At 48.8% G+C, this 12,749-nt stretch overlaps 4 protein-coding genes across 4 annotated transcripts; 2 read left to right on the forward strand and 2 right to left on the reverse strand.

Annotated features, from left to right (window-relative positions):
- Positions 1–60: 60 nt before the first annotated feature.
- BO95DRAFT_416790 (Cupin domain protein) lies at positions 61–2,441 on the forward strand (the record flags this gene model as incomplete). The annotated part of the gene is made up of 5 exons (XM_025584398.1): positions 61–325; positions 439–599; positions 662–1,858; positions 1,920–2,168; positions 2,224–2,441. Exons 1-5 carry the CDS (start codon positions 261–263, stop codon positions 2,439–2,441), a joined length of 1,890 nt encoding a protein of 629 aa, XP_025440737.1. The 5' UTR covers positions 61–260.
- Positions 2,263–4,239, reverse strand: BO95DRAFT_444314 (TBCB family protein). Its single transcript, XM_025586858.1, has 3 exons — positions 3,605–4,239; positions 3,146–3,365; positions 2,263–3,069 (listed from the first exon to the last, which is right to left on the reverse strand). Exons 1-3 carry the CDS (start codon positions 3,872–3,874, stop codon positions 2,747–2,749), a joined length of 813 nt encoding a protein of 270 aa, XP_025440738.1. The 5' UTR covers positions 3,875–4,239; the 3' UTR covers positions 2,263–2,746.
- A 620-nt stretch (positions 4,240–4,859) lies between these two features.
- On the forward strand, positions 4,860–5,857 carry BO95DRAFT_366628 (tRNA (carboxymethyluridine(34)-5-O)-methyltransferase; the record flags this gene model as incomplete). The annotated part of the gene is made up of 3 exons (XM_025582755.1): positions 4,860–4,973; positions 5,064–5,188; positions 5,374–5,857. The coding sequence occupies 3 exons, from the start codon at positions 4,860–4,862 to the stop codon at positions 5,855–5,857; spliced, it is 723 nt and encodes a 240-aa protein (XP_025440739.1).
- Positions 5,858–6,197: 340 nt separating this feature from the next.
- Positions 6,198–8,301, reverse strand: BO95DRAFT_465130 (MYB DNA-binding domain protein; the record flags this gene model as incomplete). The annotated part of the gene is made up of 4 exons (XM_025589115.1): positions 6,198–6,603; positions 6,689–7,211; positions 7,297–7,531; positions 8,293–8,301. The coding sequence occupies 4 exons, from the start codon at positions 8,299–8,301 to the stop codon at positions 6,198–6,200; spliced, it is 1,173 nt and encodes a 390-aa protein (XP_025440740.1).
- Between the last annotated feature and the right edge of the window lie 4,448 nt (positions 8,302–12,749).

Here is a 12,749-nt window from a genome sequence, read left to right on the forward strand (position 1 = left end):
CGCGTGTCACACCTTCGCCGCCGCCTCCATGAATTCCAAACTCCCCACCGTAGCAGTTGGTGCCATTCCGACTTGGACGACTTGTCGCGCTTTAGAGTGCAGTATCTTTCTAACTGAGCTCCCCCATTTCAGGTACTCAAGGAGTTCCGTGCCGCGAAAATTTCAACCACGAAGTACACATCCGAAGCAACCGACGCGGATTCTTTTCATCCTGCCACAGTTCTTATTCTAGCCGCATACAGCTCCGAAGCTCCGCAGTGATGGCTTTCCGGGGGCCCTCGAAAGCTCGCGACTATGATTACGCCAACGTTGGAAAAGCCGGAAGGTAGATTTACACCTTGGAAATAAACTTGCTTCCCATTGCCTCTTTCTCAACTCCGTCCGCTGTCACTTTGACTTGCCTTCTGCTTCACTGGCTAATGCGAGCGAGCGGTACAGGCGCACAGGTATAATCCTGAAGGAAGGAAGGCGTGATGAATTCGGCATGGAAGAAGTCGATGGCATATTCTCCTCCCCCGAAAGCTCCCCGACGAGAGACAATGGGTTTGGCATCCGGAATGAAGCTTCAGTCGGCTCAGATGGCATGTCCATGGATGAGGGTTTGTAGACTCTTGATACATCTACATCATGCATGCTGACAGTGAGAAACTTATCTACGTAGGAACTATCCCTGGCCCTGCAGACTATTTAAACAGCAGACGTGGCTCTTATCTACCTCCCCCTGTCGCACGATCGCCTATGAAAACTGGGCTCACAGGCTCCCCACGGCGAACGCCCGGTCTGCGGTCGTCGCAGAGTCCACAGCGCAATCACCCCTCCTCCAGTCCTTCTGATGGAAAGGGGTTAGGAATCGCAAAGGGCGAATCATGGCGTGACATATCCCCTCTGACCAATCGTTCCGTGAACGCGACACCGTCTATGAAACACCTGCACAGTGCGCGCATTAGCAAGAAGACTGAGATGGTCGCCCAACAGCTCATAAGCCAAGGTTACTCTGATAGTGATACTAGCATTCAGTCAAGTGGTGACGAAAATGCGGATGTGCTTGGACAGGAGCATGATGCGGTGGAAAGCATTCATGCCGACGAGGACGTCCTGACGCAGGACCCTATAGATGAGTTGAATTTGCATGAGGCACGACCCGAGTCCCCATTCATTCTTGCTCCCAAAGCGCGTACGAAAGGTCGACCTAAGGCTTCCTTCATAGCAAACGTGGATGGCACAAGACAGAAATTGCACAATCCGGACGCCAGTGATCTTTCTGATATAGTACAAGCAGATGCCACACAAAAACGCAAGCGCCCTGGCAGGCCCCCTAAGTCTCAGCACAGCACAGCTCATGATATGATTGAGCAGAGACTGATAAAGAAACCTAGAGTGAATGCTCAAACTAGCCGAAGATCGAGTTCATCTGGCGACGCTGAGCTGGATAAAGTGGTGGAGAACTATATTAATCGCACGGGGCCGTTGAAGGGTCGGAGCTTGTATGTCTTGAAGCGCGAAGCCCCGTCAGACGACACTGCTACGCACACCCGATCGGGTCGCGTCTCAGTAAGACCACTTGCTTACTGGAGAAACGAGCGATGTGTTTACGGTGACGGCGAGGCTATAGAAGGTCAAAGATTTCCACTGTCAACCATTAAGGAGATCATTCGCACAGAAGAGCTTGAGCCAGAACAATCCCACTCAGGCAAACGCCGCCCTTCGAAAAAGTCTCGAGCGAAGCAGAGTAGAGATGAAGACTCTGATGAGGATGCGGCTTATTTAGACCCGTGGGAAAAGAAAGGTGGGATTCTGCATGGTTATGTCAGAATGTGGGATTCGGAATCTCAGACGGCAGCAGAGTCGGACATCGTTGGTGGGTTCACTGCACTCTTCCCAGTCTTGTCAGGTTCAACATTGACTGACTTTACACGTAGATCTCGCATATGCCCCATCTGGAATGGAGACCAAAAGTGTCAAAGACTCGTCGTGGCGATTCGCTAAACTCATCAGTTCTCCCTTCATGGGTTCCGGGATCGTTGAGTTGCCGCCTGGCGGAGTCAAAAAACCCAAAAACTCTAAGAAAATGCATATGGTTTTCTACATTTGCAATGGACGGGTGCAGGTAGATGTCTCAGGGGTACGGTTCAGTGCGGGCAAAGGCTGTGTATTTCAAGTCCCCAGAGGTTGGTTGCGTTTAGACTACGTCCAACTTCCATCGGAAACTGACACATTTCTTAGGCAATTATTACAGCTTTGCGAATACGCACAATAAGGATGCACGGTTATTTTTCACGCAAGGCTGTCTACCTGAAAATGACGACTCTGCCCCTGGCTCTGCGACAAAGGCCGGTATCATGGAAGCTGACTCGAGCACACCGACAGGGCGCTCCACAACTACCGGGAAAGGTAGGCCCAGGGGCAAGCAGAAAACCGGGCCCGGGCGCAAGGCGAAATGAGTCACCTGCGTGCTATGACCATTCTACTTCACCTGTTGAGGACTGCCCCGTTCAACTCCTCGCCTATCCGCACTATGCTTTGCTCGCCTTTCCACCGGAGTGTTGGCTTCTGAATTAGCAAGTATGTCACTTAATCGCTGGGATGATAAGGATATAGTTCGTCACCACATATCTCCCATTTCTTTGGCGCTGGGGCGTGTGAGTCCAGAAGAATTGAGCTGCGATTACAAGCTTCATTGGAGTCTTATGCATCGGTTAGCGCAAGGTTGTAGTTTCATGTAGTGGCCATGCCAAATTACTGTTTGTTAGATCTCCTCCATTTCGGCATCCAGATCATCCAAACCCAAGGGCGGGAAGTCTCCTACTTCCACTTTCTCGGGTTTGACAAAGACACCCGTCTTATTCGGGCAAACAAAGTATCTCTTTCCGCCAACACTCCCGTCGTTCTTGCCCAGTGGCTCGTCGAGCTCAATTCCTACCCAGACTGGAAAATCTGCGGAGTCTACTAATTCAAGGTCCACGCCAGGGAAGGGGATTGTCGGAACTGGCCCAACATAGCGAATTGTGCCGCGTCGAACATGTGGCGGAGAGGAGGGAAGGACAATGGCTCGATTGTTAACAACAATGCCTACCACGAACGCTTTGATCAGTGATTTGTCGTTTTATACCTCGAAGTTGGCAAGGGAAGACGTCATTGTGCTCACCTCTTTGTCCAACCTCTCCAATGTCTTTCAAAGCTTGGCTGCGCATCGCTTCTTCGGGTCTTGCAGCATTGGGGTCAAAGCGGCCAAGCTTCTGGTTCTTTTTCCACGCCAAAACAGAATTCGAGAGCGCTTCGTATGTGGATGTCGGCAATATATACTTCTCGACGGACGTCAGGTCTGTGAGATTAGGCCGCGAAGCCTGAGGGCGGTAATCATGGACCTTTGCAACGAATTCACTCATCAATGGACAATTCAAAGATAACGACTGTGTACACGGCCGGTTCGGAGTGCCCTCAGAGGCGTCCCAGTCATTGATTCTCAAACAGCGTGCAATTGATAGGGGGAAAGGAGGTATGGAGGGAAAGCAGGTGAGATCTTTGCAATGAGGATAGCGGACGGCTGTCGTACTCATGAATGCCCAGATCAGCCTGCAAATTTGATGCAAAAAGTATATCTTACCTCTATTTCGCAGCCTCTCATCAACCCCCAATCACCGATGATACTATTGTCATCTTCGACCCACTGATCTGGGCGCCCAGGTGACCTAAGGCGAAGACGCTGGCAGCCGGGCGGAACGCCAGTCATGGTCTCGAGCTTCGTCTTCAGCTGCATGACAGTCCATGTTGGAGTGACTCGGCGCTCCGTCAAGAAGCGTGGCTCAGCGCTAGAGCCTGTGCCAGGCGTAGTGATGACAACAGAAATATCCGCAGGGGTGGGTTGGAAAGCCATGACCGCTAGTTTGCGCAGCTTGGCAAAATATCTTCAATAGCCGTGTTGTCCTTCTCCCCGTGGGATAGTACTCAGAGTCCGTGGACTAGACGATAGATCAAGTCTGCGCCGTAAGTTAGATAACGAGTGATATGACAGAAAGTAAATGTGGAACCACAAGAATATTATGGTAGGTTGGTTTTGATTCCTTTTTGGTGCCCGGGGATCGGAGAGAGGAGGGGGGAAAAGGAAAGGAAAGAGATGAGATTCTAATGCACCCTGTCTGGCCCTATTACTCCCAGTGGGTATGAAATTAATGCTGTCATACAAGGACATGCACATAGACATGTAAGTATATACCGGTGTACTCGTAGATATTTTTAAAGTGGACGGCGGGCTTGTTGAGGGGGGGCAGATTAAGTGACGCCATTTCTGGTTAGCTTGATACTCACATGCTTGATCAACACTTCAAGTAATCTGCCAGTTCAAGGCTCAGAGCTGGGTTCCAGTGATAGGGATAATTCCTACTAACAGCAAGGATCAGGATTCTTCTATTAGGTGCTTCTTAACTGTGCCAATGCTGTTTGCATGATCCGGAAGGAGTTCACTCCTAACTTGTGTCTCTAACCAGGTACTTACTGTACTGGCAGTCATATTTTAGTTGAATAGTTACACAAGTTTGTGAATATTAGTCACTATCATCAGGTGACTAGCATGGCTAGCCTAATCTAGTTAGTTAGAACAGCTCCATTACTGTAAGTTAAGATGAGGCAATAATGAATAACTTACTATACGGTACTGGACAATCATGACGATACATGCTGAAGGACCTGGAAGCTGTCTTCTCGGGAAATTTCTTGTTCTGCTTGCCATCTCGAACGTCTCGGCTACCTTTTTCCATTCCTTCTTCTTAACATATTACACCACACTGGTTGAGTGGTCTTCCTATAGAAGTGTTACTCATACCACCATCACCATATTGTGTGCCTTTATCTCGAAGACCATGATGGCCTCCGTTACCTTTGTCCCCAGCCAGGAAGAAGAAGACGCCTACGAAGAAGAGAATGTGCATCAAGTATACCAACAGATTGCACATCACTTTTCATCCACCCGCTATAAGGTATTTTCTTATTTCCCTTGACTACCTCGGCCTCTTTGATCCCTACGTCCCAATGTACTGTATGTTCGTCACTAACCGTGGCCATGTCAGCCTTGGCCTATTGTGAAACAATTCCTCACTGACTTGAAGCCCGGGTCAATTGGTCTAGACGTGGGGTGCGGCAATGGAAAGAACCTGAGTGTAAATAAGGATGTGTTTATTGTAGCTTCAGATCGGTATGTCATCACGTTTTATCTCCATATACTTGTGACTAATTCCTGCTGCCCCTCTTTCTGACCCCTCACCTTTCCATGATCATATCAGTCATGCCTCTCCCGCAAAGAATGATCCCAAATCTCAATAGAGATGATCATAAATACCCATATCCTGCTGGGTTTCAAACTGATCCGCCGTATACCAGGTCTGAGAACCTTGCCCGCATTGCCCGATCTCACCAGCCACATTCGACCGTAGTTGCCGACATCCTCAGCCTTCCACATCCCGATTCTTCCTTTGATTTCGCCATTTCGATCGCAGTGATTCATCACTTGTCTACCCCAGAACGAAGGGTGGGTGCTATCCGTGAGATATTGCGGACCCTAAAGCCTGCCTCCGACACTGTGCCGGGCGGGAAAGCACTCATCTATGTCTGGGCTCTAGAGCAGAAAGATAGTCGTCGTGGTTGGGACAAAGGCGATCAACAGGACAGAATGGTTCCCTGGGTCATGAAAGGGACTGCGTCTGCTGGCAGCGAGCCCCAAGTGTTCCACCGATACTATCACCTCTACCAAGCCTCGGAACTAGAGCAGGACATCAATGACGCAGGTGGCTATGTTCTGGATTCGGGGTATGAAAAGGATAATTGGTGGGCAATTGCAGTGCGGTCAGGTCCCGAGTCATCATAGGATGTGCGCAGAGGGTGCAGTGGACTATTTTGAGGTCCAACCCCGAAGATGATGCCGTATCACATTCTCATGCCATGGCATGCGATGAAGCCAGCGAGGGTCATTCCCCATGATGAACAATCCTTTATTGCTCTTTTCCCCTACCAAATCAAAACTGCACTGCAATGCAACTCCGATGCATTGGCAATCCGAAGTCCACCTATGCACATATCGAAGATGAACATCTATGATAAAACCTCCCTTGAAACGACCAATACCTCCAACCAGCGCTATGCAATTCGTAACGACGCAATGGGGAAATCCAATAGACATTGTTATCGTCACCGTTCCCCCGGCCTGCCTAGGGAAGGGTTCGAGGAGGAAGACCGAGATTCGGGCCGAATGGGCCGCCTTGACTACCACCCAGATCCAAAGGGCGGCTTATCCTATATGCTTCGCGGGGTGGCAGAAAAGGCGGAGGTGGCGCAAATGCGGGTACTCCAGCAGTGAGTTCCTCAACGGATGGAAGCTGCGGGGGATGGTGTATCGAACGCGAACTCGATCCTTTCCTCGGCCGAGACAAAGATGTGCTGGCTCTGCGTGCTCTGGGCGCAGGTGGATCGATAGCAGTGCTTGACAGCGAGAAAGGAACAACTCCGGCACGACGAGCCATCTCCTGCTCTCCCAATTGCCAATGCATGGCTTCCGCTGCCCGCCATGGAATCGCCATTTCCTCTGCGACCTTCGACCACATCTCGGCCTTGAACCTGTGATTGAGTCAGTTAACCAGAACCCACCATACCAAGTGACGTTAATGAAACCGGCGGATGGCTCCAGGCAACAATAGCATACCTTTCATATAGTCGCGCAAGCTTGTTTTTCTTATCCTCGTCCCATTCACTTCTGCGTTCCAGATAATTCTGATAGTGAAGACGGCAACTAATGGCACTTCGCCCCGGAAGGCGCTTGCTGATATCTTCCCATTTCATACCACTGCCTCGCAACTCGATGATAAGAGCATCTTCCTCGGAAGACCATTTTGACTGCTTCTTGGCAGGGGACTCCGCCGTATGTGCTGGTTGAAGACGCTTGACAGGAACTGAGGAGGAAACCTTGGTGAGCGGCGGGACCGCCGTTGCTGAATGAATAGTAGACGGTGTCGCCAGAGGCAGAGACGGGACCAATGAAGCTTGAGATATCGAATTCGTCGCATAGGCGGGCGCGCTAGTCACCGAGGCAGTCTCTTCTTCATCTTGGGGTTTCAGTAACAGTGAGATATCCACTTTGGCGGAGGGTAAGATGGCCTGGTTTTGTAACGCAATCATATGCGCGATTAACAACGACGGATTGCTGCTCTTGGGTAAAGAACTTGCTGCTAGTATGGCTTAGAGGAGCAGTCAAGGCCGGAAGAGGAGACAAAGCAATGGGAGCTGTTTGTGCAAGGCACTCCCACAGGTTACCGTACGCGATGTGGAATTTCAGCGAATGTAGAAAAATGACCTTGACCAGGATGAATAAGCCCAATCCACGGATATGTCTGTGTTTATCTCTGTCTCCCAAAGATAGCGACGGTTCACAGAAGCCAGGGATGTCTAGAGCAAGGAGCAAAAACTCGTGGCACCCCGGGTGCTTGTCGGAATATAGAAAGCTGAAGAGTAGGAACCAGTCCACGAGTGAGCCGTAAAGGAAGAGAAGCTGCAAAACAACAAGAGCAGGATGGAAAAATGGTTTCTGGGACGGGGATAGCAGATGGTGACTTGATATGTCAAATATGGCGTTTGGGAAGCTTCTGAAGTTGTGCCAGGTTGACTGGTAGACCAACAAATGTGGTAGTGGGAAAGTACTGGCTAGGCACAAGGTATACAAGCGGCAAGAAAGAAGAAACGACAGAGGCAGGAGATGAAAGTCATTGAAATCAATCGTGAGGATCAGGAGTGACAGACAAGAGGAAAGGGAAAAAGGCCAGACACGACAGTGGAAACGCCTGGACATGCATAAAAAACGAGATCATCGGCATTGACAGCTGATGGAAGAGACAGCAAATGAAAAGCTCAACAGTAATAGAGTACGTAGCAAGGTGCTGGTGGTAGCTAATACTAAGGTAGCAGGCAATAGGTATGGGGAACAAGAGACAGAGGCTAAAATTGAAGAGGCGAGGCCAGGGCCCTGTGGTGGGGGGGAGGGGGGGATTGTTTTTTTCGGGAAGCCGTTTAATAAATGAAGCACATTAATATGATTAGGTAGGCATGGATTGACCGTTGAGATTAATTAGGTATCCTACACAGTACTTTGATTTACTCGTATTCGGTAGATGGTTATTTTTCAATTTCCCAGCAAGTCACTTCACTAGCTTTCAGTACAGAATAACTATCTACTCAGTATACTATCCAGGTTCGAATTAATACCAGCCTTGTGGACTACACTGGTCAATAGCAGAAAGGGTCAATTTGACTGACTGACTTCATTGCGATCTCATTGCGATCTCATCTGGACTACAGAGTACGATTTAGTTAGTGAGCCGGACTTCAGCCGGGTACAGTGCCATGCCTTGTCGTTGAAGTACGTACCTACCTAATGTTCCTAGGGTTTTCTCATTCATCACCTCTAAAAGTGTATTCACACACTGTTGTCGAGAGAGCACCTTCTTGGGTTCAATTATCTCCCAAGGATTGAACAGGAACAAGGTAATGGCCGTAAACTACGAAAAACCGGGACGAGTGAGAGAGAGAGAGAGAGAGAGAGAGAGAGAGAGAAATAGAGGACCTAAGAAATTGATTCAATTCAATACAAAAAGAAAAGGGAACGACCATAAGAACAACGGTTCCACCCGCAAATACTAAACTATACTGGAATGGAACACTTTCCTGGCGGTCAAACCTCGCCGGGAGCATTCGAGCCTAGCCTCGGTCTGGGTATTATAGTGACTTGGTTTGTTGGTGAGGTGAGTGTCAAGGCGGTGAAACAAAACCCATTCGAACTACGACTGTAGCCCATAAGGTAAGCACAACATCTCAGGGCCCTTCGCTGGAGTTTGTACCCACTATCATCCGTTGCGAACTTCGGAAAGAAGAAGGCAAGGCCGCGGGCGGGACATGCGGGATATCCACCGATCTCTACTTCCTTAAGCTGCGATAGACTGGTGTCGCGTCACTGAACATGTATGGCAATGATAGGGATGAACCAGAAAAGGCAGAGTGGTAACATCGAAGGCAATATGAGTGACGAACAGTCCAAGCCACAAAGGCTTAGTGGTGGACAACGGGAAATCCTGTTATGAGACTTGGAGTAAAAGTTCTTTACATGACCACACATAGAGTGTTGCATAGACCAGGGAAGGCAAAACAGAAGGGGATGGGTGATTCAGGAAAATTAGAGGAGAAAGGAAATACCCCCACCCCCCTTCTCCTTGGAAAGAAAAAAGAAGTAAGATGAAATAAGATGAAATAAAAACTAAATAAAGTAAAATAGGGCGAAGAAGGACTGCGAGCTAACCTGAGAGTTATCCCAAATTCGAAATAACAAGATAAACAATAACAGTAATAACAAGACAGCCAGAGAACATGGTTCCTCCTTGTGGAGAACGCCATCATCCTAAACCGGGAGGTGGAAATGGTCTGAGGAGCTCCATTCCAACCAAAGGGCGAATATGGGCAATAATGGGGAGGATGCGTAACAACGACGGCGTCAAGTCGACTAGTCTCCCAGAGCCTCGGCCGAAACGGAGTCAACAGTCTCTGCTGTGGGTAAAAGGGCAGGCGGAAGGTCTGATTATATATTTACTCTACGGAGTACATAGTCAACTCACAGAGTACTGGAGCAAGTAATTACCTCCCACTGGCTCCTAGTAGGTGTGTAAGTATGAGTAGATGTAACTAGCAGTGGAGCACTGTACTGACAAAAATAGGGTTCTGTCAACTTTCAACCTAATCAAACAAAGCACTGGCGATAAACCCTACCTCCTCATAAGATAGGTTCAGATAATTCTCCGAACTCAGGCTTTGAGGCTGTTATCCATCAGAGTGTGATTCCTTGTTTCTTGCTTTCTAAGTTGCCGCCTCGCTCGGTTCCTCAATTGACAAAATGCAAATTTCCGAGAACCAAACGGTGCCGTGTTCCCTCCCACCCAATGACTAAGTCTGATGGGCTGGCCGGTGGTACCAGACCGTCGCGATGGATTTGCCAACGGCGAACGAGCCCCAACCCCCAGGCCTTAATTGGAAAGTATCGGCCCAGGTAATGATCATATTACTTGAGTACATACTCCGTACAGTGTAGTATGATACTGTACCTCGTGAGCCACTTGAATCAATTGACACCACTATCATTTCAGGAATATTGACTCACCAGCCGCTAGCTGGGATCTGGGGTCTTCAAGTTCCTACCTTAGCAACCACTTGGTCTACTTTCGGCACTTCAGGCCCAAAGTTCTCAACTGATCGACCTTATCAGGACAAAACCGGCGTGTAACACGTATGGAACGAGTAGGCAAGCAGGAAGCAAGCCTGCAAGCCTGCAACTTGATGTGACCAGTCCTCTCTATCCAGGCCCTCTAAGATTGAGATCTCATCGAGTCAACCAAGCGAGTGGACCCCTCCCTTCCCATTGTGTCCGGACTAGGACATGGGACTGCTTGGCTTTGGGCGGAGGGTACCAACGGATATCGTCTATAATATGATAGCAATAACAGTCACAACAATGGTAATAACAATGATAATAATGATAATATTAATATTGTACTACGTAGGATACTCGAAACATGTGTAGTCCCGACCATAAGTGATACATCCACTTTCCAACGGTGACAGGGCGGCAACTTGCCTTTTGCCGCGAAATGTGGAGTGGGTTGGTTAACTTCCGGGTTCCATGAGTGGGTTTCATGTTCACTTCCTGTCTCAAGGAAGCGGCGTGGGTCGGAAATTTTCTACAGATCTGTTTTAATGTTCCTTCCTCCTACTGTATATGATCCGGTAGTGTATTATTGCTTTGTTGCTGCTCCCGATCCTAGCCCGGTATCGGCTCCGTATGTACTGTACTACTCATAGATCTTGTCTCTGGCAAACCCATTACCACGTAAAACCAGAGCATATCATTTCAACATACATACATACATACATAGCTATCCAAGTCATTGTAGTCGATGATACCCATACTCCAGAGACTATATGCGCACTATATGCGCTAGGTAATACAAATCAAAGTAATCTCAGCAATGGGCAATCCGTTACGTGCCTTTGAATTGCTGAATCCGGCTTTTACCTAGCATTCCCAGTCTTCAAGCCAACACACAAACCTTACTCCTGACCTGTATGCCGTCGGGAGGCGTCTGGCAATCAGTGACCTTGGCTTTTCCTTCTTCACTGCTGAGTATTGTCTCGCTTGCTCCTCTTGATTGTTTAGCTACTCCATGCCTCTTGCTGACATGCTCTGGCCAATCCTGCTGCAGGGCTCAAGAACCGCCAGATGCGCAATCCCTTTGTGTGTGTGCACATGCTAAATTGAAGTAACTTAGGTCTGGGAAGCTCTGCCGGTTGCATTTTTTTGCTGCAGTTAAGATCGATCCCCTTGCGGTTGGGTGGGATTCAGAGGTCTCACGGGATAACTGATCATGTACTGTACTAAATACAACAGACTCAGCCACTTATTAAACTCACCACCCTTTAGTAATCTTGTAAGATGAAGATCCTTTGGCCTGGACCACCAGAAGGAGAAGAACTACCCGTGTCCAGACCATCCGGTTCGCAAGACGCGTAGTTCGCTTGACGTGCACCTGAGTATATCCCCACCACGCTAGAAGGGAAGATTGATCTGATGTTGGGGCTCTCCATTCCTTTTTGTTTGACCAGGTTAAAACAGATGCTGTACTGTACATGCTATGTATGTTTACTATGTATCTTGATACCCAACCTCGTGACATTTCTTCCCATTCAAGATAGTGGACTGCGGATCGACCGCATTGCAAGAAAAAGCCAATCTAGATACTACGAGTAGTGAGTCTACAAATTTACGCTGTCTGGGCAGCGACAAGGAATGAAGACAATGGGAATGTCTCCATGTGTGTGGTACGGTGGTGTCTGGACCAGTAGAGGACCACTAAGTAAGCCTAGAGCCCGGGAGGGTAGTAAGACTGATCGATTAATCATTGCCTTTCGAACGACGGGGCCGCGGGAACAAGGGGTTTCCCGCCAGCCTGCACGCCTGCAACAAGTTCTGCAAGATTACCTAGGGACCGGTGGGGTCGGTCAAACGGTGGCGCCTTATCAAAATGAGAAAAAGTAAAACAGAAAAGGGACAAAGAAGATAACTGTCCTTCCATACTCTTACACTTGTGCATATCTCATAGTCTTTCATTTTCCCCAGGCCAAAAATGATTAAGGTGCAGAAGAGAAGGAAGAGAGGAGGGAGAACATGCCCCTCCCAAGCGTTGAGCAGTCTGGGCTGAGCATGATTGTCAGGCTAAGTGGGCCCGACAACGCCATGACTTACATAGTAGTTAGTGTGGTGCATTCTGAGTACTCCGTGACATGGCAAACGCGCTGGCTGTTCGAAGCCGCCCGCACGAAGGCCAGACTCAACTCCATTATTCCCCTCCTTGGTTCACTAGACCAGGCATGGCACACTACTAAACAGAAATTCACCCTACATAGTATAGTTGTTGCATAGATCCCCAGGAGATCTAAGATGTACTCAGGCCATTATGGTAGTGTTCTTTCCCTAGCACATTTATACTGCCACCTGGATATCTCCATTGATGCCGCCTGTGTGCACCATAACACTGGTCGAGTACACCAACCTTATGAAGATACTTTTTGTTGATTGAGACCACCGGTGATGCAGCTAGACAGCTCTTGAGCTACCATTGTGGTCATTCGAGTTCTCCTTCCCGCTTGAACGCAATCCTCCATATCCTGCTCCT

Source organism: Aspergillus brunneoviolaceus (genome assembly GCF_003184695.1).
Source record: "Aspergillus brunneoviolaceus CBS 621.78 unplaced genomic scaffold BO95scaffold_46, whole genome shotgun sequence".
NCBI classification, from domain to species: Eukaryota; Fungi; Ascomycota; class Eurotiomycetes; order Eurotiales; family Aspergillaceae; genus Aspergillus; species Aspergillus brunneoviolaceus.